The following is a 10215-nucleotide window of genomic DNA, read 5'->3' as shown; positions in this document are numbered from 1 at the left end:
GAAAGGAGCCGGCACGGTAGCAGCATGTCACACACACACTCTTCGGTTTCCGCATTTACGAGATTCACTGGGATTGTACTCTGATATTTGATGGGTTTTATGGTTTGATTATTAAAACATGGTTTGCGATGTGTTATGGCGTGATCAAACAACGTTTTTATTTATTAATGTTTTCTAAAAGTAATATTTTAAAATGAAATTTTTGGACATGAAAATTGGGTCGTTACAGTGGTTTTAGTAAGTGTTTGAATATGTTACTAACGAAACTTCACTCAGCTTTACTATTGAATAAGAGGTAAGCGAAAGAGTTGTTAAGTGGGAACGTACCAGTAACAACCGTCGGGTCTTGGACTGCTTCGCCTTGACCCAAGGTCAGGACCCTTTCTGATCCTTCCGCACCTTGATTGTTATCCTTGGGGCAACTGCGCCTGAAGTGACCGATTCCTCCACACCTATAGCAGGTGTAACTGGTCTCATCATTGGTGGTGTTGTTAGGGTTGTTGCGATTGTTTTCGTTTTCATTTGGCTGACGATTATGACATGGATAAGTTCTATAGAATTTGGAGGTGTGATTCTTTCGGTTGCATTTGTTACAATGCATCTCCCGGCAGGCTCCATTATGATGGAATTTGCACTGGTTGCATTTTGGAAGGCTTCCAGCATATGGTCTTGTTGGTGCTGGTATAACAGGGGTCATGGTCGCATGAACAGCAACAACATGTTGCTTCCTTGAGAACCCTTGAGTGGGTTGTCCCTTTCTCTTACTTCCAGACCTCAGCTTCCTGCTCTTAAGCTTAGGGTTTGGAGTTCCTTGATATGTTGTCACTTGTTGGTTTCCATGTTCGTTCCTTTGGATGGAGTTGTGAATGCAATTCCCGCCTCCATTGGGGTTGTTTGCATTGATTTGCACCATCGCAGCGGTTACTGCCGCCGTTACAGCAGCATGGAATGTAGCAGGGTCCATCTGCAGGAGCGGTGTCTCGCGGGTGCGCTTGTTATTCTTGCGGGATGGCATTTTCCTGATGCACGTTGATAATCCAGATCGTAAGTAATGATTGCCATTCCTGGTTGTACTCTATAAATTTTGCATCTTTTTGTATAATTCTTACTGCTTCCATCTACATTCCCTATGATGTATTTGTGGTAGTAGGTAATCACAGATTTGGCACGATCGTCACGTCTATCCTTAGAGTATATAGGTTGTTTTGGCTTCGAGACCCTTAAGTATCTAGCAGTTTTGAGGGTTCGCTTGTGCATATAATTGAGTCTATGTGGTAATATGAAATAAAGATAGCACATAATTGTTCCAGTGGTAAGTACCATCTTAGTACACGAAAGAGAGTCATGTCGGATAGTAGGGGGAAAGAAAAGGCCGATCCTAATTGTGGCGGAGAGTGTCTGGTGGTGGTGCTGATGAAGTGGATGCGCCTCGGAGACGAGCTACTTGTTGCTCGGTATCTCGTAGGTGTACCTCTCAGACTAACTGACTCGCTTGGGAGTCTCCGTTCAATTTCTTTGTTTGTATCTTGTCTCTCTCAATAGCAAACCGCATTTGTTTCGTTCGATTTGGGGTGTCCTGAGCTTGGTTATCGATACCTCGGGTGCGCCGGACCATGACTGGGAGGGCCCGGTCAGCTGGTCCTCTACGACTAAGATCGAAGAGACCTCAGTTCCTACTGTAGTGTGGTCGTATCCCCTGCTAGTGACTCTATTCCAAATACCGTGTGCCTAAGGGGGCATGGGGCCACCGGGGCCCACACGATATGTCGGTACTCTGGCTTTACATGGAGGATTGATGTCATTGGATTCTGTATCTGAGTCATCATCATCATCATTTCCCTATGGCTCTTCCTCTTCGAGGTCCACTATTGACTCGGCGGGTTCACCTGCAAGTTTTACTTCGTATTCCTCCTCTGGTTCTTCCTCTGAGTCTAGCCACCCTGCTATTCCCTGACTATGGAGATAGGGTTTTCCTGGCTAATGATACACGTCTATAGTGTATTGCACGAAGGGGGTATAAATACTAGAAACAAATAGCATACGAATTACTCCTATAGTAATTTAATTTTGTTTAGGTTTTGTTCTATAAGATCTTTGGATAATTAAATGGTAAGTTTTTTATTCATTATCCATCACAATTACTCCCGAACACATGTTGGTCGTATTTCGAATGAATGTAGTTGATCAGGTTACATTCACCCCTAATACGACTACATAACTGCCCGAGTTTAATAGCGATGTTCAAATCCTCCAAAGAGTTTTACTATTCTTATTGTGTTATTATTCTAAAATGCACACAAAGGTATGTATTTTAATTATTATGTTCAGAGTTGTTTAGTCCCATTGTATTTATAGTTGCATATCCTGTATGATTAGATATGCTAGTTCACTATAAACAATGCTCTGATACCAATCTGTCACACCCTCGAACCAGACGGTGGAAACGTCCAGGGGCTTGCGCGTGACTTCATCTTGAAATATCATTACAGTGAATATAATTGAAACATAACATCATCATCATCACACATGTAATATTACAACATTCATTGTTTACATCGAGTAATGTATTTGAATATTACATGCCAAAATAGTAAGAGTATGATGAAACAAAATATCACACAATATCTATTAGTTTGTTTCGTTCATCCTGCTTCAACGGTATCCTGAGAATACAAGTTATTTTGAAAACGGTCAACATAAAAATGTTGGTGATTTCATAAGCATGTTTGTGAAAATGATTTGTATAACTTTGAAAACCACCAGAAAATCCGATATTTTCTGAAAACTGTTTAGTGTGTTTGTGTTAGATCTTGTATTAATGCATGTATGGTATTGTTTATTTGACTAAAAATGTAAAGAGAATGTAGAGAGAATGTAAGAGCATGTAAAAAGAATGTTCCCAGACAACCCGACGTTGCCTAAAAAAAATTGTAGATGTCTTCCGTAAACTTCATAACGTTAATTCCTCTAAGCGAGCCGTCATAACCATACTAAATAATGACAATTTCACCTGTCTTGGCGCCGTTGGACGCCGACGGAAAAATAGAATAAGGTTTTCGTCACCCTAGACTGAGTAAGTCTAACTGTAGCGAACAGCTGAGGTGTGGGGTGTCAACCCCGTATAGATCTATACACAAATCCTCGTTCTCCCTCCAGGAGACTCTGGTTATAACTACAGGCTACGATCGTACACTTAATAGGTGCCAACCGATAAAAACTCGCTAGATCCTTAATCGAATTTACGCGAAGAGAAATGTATAAACTCATTCTAGGACCAATGATCCATGTAAGTGAACCACTAAGGCGTCGCTAAACATGTAAATCATTTCAAGACCCAAATGGAATGAGATTATATAACATGGGTCCGGAATATATATGAAACGACAACTAAGGCCCATTTCACATATAAAGTATTTACAGGCCCAAATAGCACAGAAATAGTATCCAAGGTCCGTCGCACATGTTAATGGGTCAATGAGGCCCAATAAACATGTAAATAGTATACAGGACCTATCACACATAGAAATTTGGTCACTAAGGCCCAATAACTTAGAAAATGATCAAATTAAATCCATTTGTTGGTTTATCATTGGTTTTGGTTCAAGTATTCACTAAAATAGCATAAAAAGAAGAACACATATACAACTCATTCTCAGGCCCAATAAACATGTAAGTGGACCACTAAGGCACACTATACGTGTCTATTATTTCCAGGCCCAATAAGGATATGTATATCATTTTTAACCCGTTTGTTATTGTTTTGTTTATTTTAGCTTGATTATTTACAAAGTTGATATAAAAAGCCCTCATTTTCGTAAAAATGACGTTCTTGGCCCAATAAGCCAAAAATTTAGGATTTATGGCCCAATTTTTGTAAGAATAACACTTTAGTATCCATTTTGTTCAAAACTTGTTTTGATGACTATTTTGTAGTAAAAATAACATGTTAAAACCCATTTTTGTCAAAATTAACATTCATGGCTTGATTTTTGTGAAAATACACATTTCCTGGTTTTTGAGCTTTTCCGACCTAGTTGTTTGAAAATTTGTAGAAAAATCATCGTAAGTTGAAATTTGGATCTGTAAACTTTCAAAGTTTATAAATTTTGTCTACTTTTTTCACAAATTTTCTCATAATTTTTAATGGCTTCTAACAAGTGTTAAATTGCTCATCTTCACAGGCTGGTCCGAAATTATTTCAAATCTGATAGGCCGTTTTGTAAAATTCGCCAAAAATTGTAGAAAAATCGTATGAAAACGTACGAGTAGTCATTTTAAAGGTATAAACCTGAACTTTATCCATGTAAAACAGTTTTGAAAAATACTTCCATTTTGATGGTCAAAACAGTCCAAGATTGGACCAAAACGTTTCTGTCAAGAGCTGTTTTGTGAATTTAGTTTATAAATCTTTGAACACAACACTTATTTTTGCTATATAAAGTATACAAATCCCAGATCTACATGTTTACATGTAATACTTGAGATAAAACATACTTTTCTCATGTTTCATATGAAGATCCTAGTGATACACTTCAAGTTTCTTAACATATTTGTAGATTAATGAAGAAATCACACATAATCACCAAATGTTTCAAGGAAATCACATATAATCATGCATATACACATAGATCTACACAAATCAACTTGTATTCTCCCCCAAAAACAAGTAAAAACCAAAAACAAGGGGGTATGAACTCACCTTGGGTTTGTTGTTTCAATTTTTAAGGAAGAAATGGAGGGATCTTAGCCTTTAGCAAGCTTTCTTGAATGGATTCGAACTTAAGAAGTTCTTGGTGGCTAAATCACGAAATTTTGGTGGTAAGAGGAGTGAATTAATGTAGAAAGAAGATATGTTACATAGGTTTGTGAGATCTTACTTCTAGAATGAAACTTGAAGTGATTTTTGGATGAAAAATTCCTTGGAATGCTTCTAATTCTCGAAATTTTTGGATGAAAAGAAGAGAGTATCCTTGAATGTTTTGAAGAATATTTTTGAGATAATATGGGTGGTGTGGGTGTGTGGTCTCGGCCAAGAAGAAGAAAAAGGGGAGGAAAGGAAAGTTTGCATGGAAACATGAGACTAGGCATTGTTATATGTTGAACAATGTTCAATTATCCATTAAACCATGTTGCGGTGTCTAACTCTCAATTATCCTCCTTAAGCTTTTCCTTCTTTTTTTTTATAGATGGGTCGTGACTCTTGGGCCAAGAAGAAAAAGGGGTGGAGTAGCTTGGGTCCATTAAGTGTAGGGCCCATTAGGGCTAATTAAATCCTTTATGGCCCATCATGGCCCAAAAAGTTATAGATTTATGAATTGGGTCCAATTAGAACATAATTAGGGTTTTTAGGCCCAAAGTAGTTAACTTGGATACTTATTGGTCCATTAGGCCCAACAAGAGAATCCTAGAACACATTAGACTTGAATCGGGCTTTCTAGGGTTTCCAACCCTTATTTGAACATATGAGATGTATTTGAATGAGAATAGAGTATAGGCTTTTACAATGGATGATGTTTATATGAGAATAAAATTTCCTAGCTAAAATGCTAGTTGTGACACCAAAATCCACTCAACACGTTGAGTTGAAGCCTTCAACTCGTCGAGTTTGACAAGAAAAATCAACAATTTGAAGAAATAAATTCATACCGGAACTAAGCGTTACACCAAAAGCCTCCACAAAGATGGGTTAAACTTCATTTTGAACCAGATGAGATGGTAGATAACGACGCCATTGGATTCGGAACTTGAATTGCCACGTGGCAACATATGAGTGGTTGAGCGTCGTCATCAAATAGCTTTTTAGAGGATTCAGGTTTTTGTATTTAGTATAAATTAGGATTTTACTCGTCACGTTGCGGCAACAGTAATGGATTTAAATATCAAAACTATTTCAGTAGCAATATAAGTTTAAGAAGACTTAAGTGTCAAACCATAAAAATCAGGGGCCAAAGTCATGCATAAAAACTTAGTAGAACTTAAGTTGCCAATGCATAAAAGTCAGGGACCACATTCATACCAAGAAAAATGCAAATAAGCACAAAAACGTAAAACTTTTATGTCAAAACATAGATAAAGATGGTAGATATAAAATTAGATTATATGTTGTACAGGGGAGGAATTCTTTCAAAGCAGAGGGGTGAAAGTGATAATGAGATGAAAGTGATAATTTAAAAAAAATTTCAAAGTTGAAGGGGTTAAAAATGTAATTTTGAAAAGTAAATGATATAAAAAATAAAAGGTGCAAGTATTAAATAGTGAAAAGGAAAGTCAGGCCACCAACTTTCATTTTCAATATAGATATAATAGGACCTCTTAGGTCTCATTTATTTCACATCTTAAAACCTTCCGATCTTCTTTCTATCTCTATGATTTCCAACTTTCTTCTTGTTTTTCAAGTAATCGTTTTGCGTTTATCACTTTTTCCATAGATATCGGAATGAAAGATATTTTGCATCAAATCATGAGTTTTATGTTGAAGGTTATGGTCTTAGAGCGGTGTAAAAACTTATAAAGACATGAGTTTCTTACGAAAGTCTTACACCGGTCGAGATCAACAACAATGAGGTTCGTTTTTAATTTTATTGTTTAGTCTCTTAATTTTGTGTAACAATGGAACAATCTTCCTTCTACATTTTTCATAAATCGCGAATGATCAATTTGGTTTTTGAACGTAACTTAACTAATAATAAGCAGTACGCAACTAATCGACATATAATTCTTAATATTATTTTTCGGTTTTCTTGTGTCTATCTAGTCTGATTTACAGCAATCTTTAAGGTTTTTATAGTGACAATTTTATCAAACAAATGGCTTAAGTAGGTACTAAAATTTCTTCTACAAACTTTCGACTGATGAACCAAGAATTTGTCAAACTAGGTGGCTTCGTGGGTCAAAACTTCACTTGTTCGGATGATAAAGTCAAATTGTTTGCTTGCTCATTGTGTATGTTCTGGAAGCTAATCTTATCCTCAAAGCGGGAAAGGCTCCAAATCCAAAAGCCAACTAGAAAAATCTAAGTCTTTGCACAAAAAGTCTAAGAACTTATGTCTTGTTCATATCAAGTACAAAGAGTCTAGTTATAGATACTCTAGAAAGCTTTAAAATCCAAATACAAAGCTTTAGAACTCAAATACAAGACACATTAGGAAGATACTAACAAGTACCTTGTCACCAAGTACGTAAATCCAAATTGTTAGATACTTTTGTCGAAAGCTTCTACACAAATAAAAGTTATACTTTTCAACTACCAGCTAATTTTACCAAACATACCATATAGCTACCGATCGCTCCAAAACCAATTACGCTTGCCTTGTAGTCTATAATTGTTTACATTGAGTAAACCAAAGACAAATTTAAAAGTAGATATCCCATTACAAAAATTCTATGTGGTTGATGCATGTTGGATATGATTTTTGTTCTTGGTGGCTTACAAAAATATGCAACATAAATACTCTTCATAAAGATCACATACATACTCCACTACACCATTTGGATTTCATAATCATGGATTCTTGTGGATGATTTTAAGAAATGGTTAGACAACAGCCATGGACATTATCTGACGAGCAAGACCTGGATCTTGTTGCAGAAGCTCCCTTAAGTTTGTCTCCACCTCTCCCAACTGTTTCTCAAGGTACTCCTTTGAAGTCTGTTCATATGAAAGAATATTCAACAAAATAACAACAATTTTCACAATACTCATCAATTTTAGCAAAGATTCATCGATTTGAACATGAGCTGGAAGAAACAAAAGAAGGGCAAATAAGTAAATGGCTGGTGTACATTAAACCTTTTTTTTGGCTTAACACATTAAGTCATTCTGTCTAGATTAAGTCAAGAAGAAACAACCCCTTAATGCATTAAGGCACTAACCCTTTACATATTTGCCCTTCTTACTTACTTTTGCCTCCCAACTCTCACATTACAACTGTTAAATATTGTGATAAAAATTGAAATGTAAGGGTAAAATGGTAATTTAGTCTCATTTGTCACCTTATGTGTACAGCACTTCATCCGAAAAACATCATTATCCATACAGAACTTAATGAGAAAAAAACAGCCCCTTAATCTAATAAAGTTGTACACGATTGTTTCTTTTTTATATATATTTTTCTAATTTCAATAGATAAAAAGGAGCAAACCTGTAAGGATGCAATTGCAGTTTCACTATCCTTGAGCTTCTTTTCTTGTTCATCCATTAAAAATGGTTTTGGCTCTAAGACAAACCTGTTTATCATATACAAAAATTATATATAATATAGCAGTGAGAAATAACAATAAAGAAGAATCTTTTTACTATTCAAGGCATGAAAATATCCAAATTAATATGAACAGGTATTGTATGACGATTTTGGATGTTTTTTGTAAACGAATAAATGCAAGAAACAGTAACATAATTTCAATTATTTGTGTATTTTTTCTAATTAGAACATTATACTTTAAAACTGTTTCATGAGGTAGTCATTTGAGATAGAAAAATCAAATTGGTTAAGTGGATTTTAAACAGCTATAAACTGATAAAAAGATGAAAATTAGTGTTTCAGAATAATCATAAATCATAAGAATTCATTTGCTTCAGCTTTGGGGAAATGCAAAATTATTGTACTCAGGTATTTATGAATGGAGAAGGGTATAATAGTAGGGGTATAAAGGGTATCCAGTACTCACGTTCTCCCTGCAAAATAAAAATTAAAAATGGATGAATAACACAAATGGATGTTTCTTTTTTACTTGATACAAAAAGAAAAACTGTATGTAGTAAAAATTTGATACCTATAGATTTGTAAGTGTTTGTGTCATCTGACAATTGTTGCAGTTCCTCTAAGGTTAGATAAGCACGTTTCTTTTCACTTTCCTTGTTTCGCATCTGATTTTGAACCTGAAAGACATACAATTATTATAGACATGAAATCAAAACTTGCTTTATATCAACCAAATGATATAGAATCACATAAACAAATGGACATATATAATCCTAAGGTTGTCTTTTTTCTTTATTATGGTATTAGTTTGAGAATCTATATAGGATTCATAAGCTTCTCATTGCTAATGGTAAATGTTAGAAATGGGGAAAAAGGTGAAGGAGAAAATGAACAGATACACTCTGGTTTTTTTTAATGAAAATAATATCCCATAAACAATATTATATATTTTGTAGGACTCTCTTTCTCTGCTGCGTTCTCACATTTGCTTCTCACAACCGAGTCATGATTACAAATTTACAATGAAAAAAACTCTAGTTTTGAGATATTTATGATGATGATTGCAGATGGGTAATCAAAATCTTTAGATCATTGTCTCTCAGTAAAATAGTGGTTGGGTTATCAAAATCTTCCAGTGGACAATTATGAAGAAATTGATGTAATTGAGCTTTTTCTCGTTTGTGGTAGAATTTGAGTGTCTGCTCCCTTTCTCTCCCGTGTAAATGTCGATCAGAAGCAAAAAAGCACACAATTGAAGAACAAAGCAGCACAAAAAACAGAAGGAAAATATATAAACCCTTCGTTTCAAGAAGAATAGAGTGCTACGCTTTGATTTAGTGCTTTAGAGATCAAAAGGGTTTTCCCAGATTCGAAAAATACATGGCTTTCAACTTCTAAGAAAGGTAACTAACTTGCATACTATGCAACGAGTAACCATGTGTGAAAAAGAACAAGAAAAAGCTACCTGTTTCAACTTAGCAGTGGTCTCAATCATGCGACCTTGAATCTCCACAAAAGCCTAATAACACAAATCGTATTCCGCGATTAGTGAGGGAACATTCAAAACAATTCATGTATGTATGCCTAAATCAATTTTCAATAAATGAAGGAGAAAACTACGGTTTTGTTTGCTTCATCGGCCATTTCTGGTAAACTTCTGGAGCTGAGTGTAGAATTTGATAAAACCCTAATGAAGCAGCGTCACTGTTTGCTTGATTTCGTTGAATTTGATTGATGACTGCACTCCGTAAGCCGTGCGGGTCTGGATTTATTTTGATCAAAGATAAGCCCTTGTAGTTTACATGAACTTGCAAAATATACCCCTACATAAAATTATCGTTGCAAAGGTTTTTTTTGTTTTTTAAGATGTTTTACACACTCATAGTTCACATGTTATTCTACTCATAAATTTATATATTTTTGTCTTAAATGGGACTTGAATCATTATTCTTTTTCTGAAAAACATATATATCTATCAACTTCTGATATTGATAGGTTGAATGTCTTTTGGTAT

The 10215-nt window shown here is 35.3% G+C and overlaps 1 protein-coding gene across 1 annotated transcript; it reads right to left on the bottom strand.

The window, feature by feature from the left end:
• Positions 1-7254: 7254 nt before the first annotated feature.
• PFD1 (PREFOLDIN 1) lies at positions 7255-9949 on the bottom strand. Its single transcript, XM_078957665.1, has 6 exons — positions 9822-9949; positions 9667-9720; positions 8773-8878; positions 8668-8674; positions 8142-8226; positions 7255-7648 (listed from the first exon to the last, which is right to left on the bottom strand). The coding sequence occupies exons 1-6, from the start codon at positions 9843-9845 to the stop codon at positions 7535-7537; spliced, it is 390 nt and encodes a 129-aa protein (XP_078813791.1). The 5' UTR covers positions 9846-9949; the 3' UTR covers positions 7255-7534.
• Positions 9950-10215: the final 266 nt, after the last annotated feature.

The sequence above is a fragment of the Lactuca saligna genome, chromosome 5 (genome assembly GCF_052625555.1).
Source record: "Lactuca saligna cultivar CGN05327 chromosome 5, ASM5262555v1, whole genome shotgun sequence".
NCBI classification, from domain to species: Eukaryota; Viridiplantae; Streptophyta; class Magnoliopsida; order Asterales; family Asteraceae; genus Lactuca; species Lactuca saligna.
The sequence above is the reverse complement of the archived record's forward strand: the minus strand, read 5'-3'. Positions and strand labels throughout refer to the sequence as shown.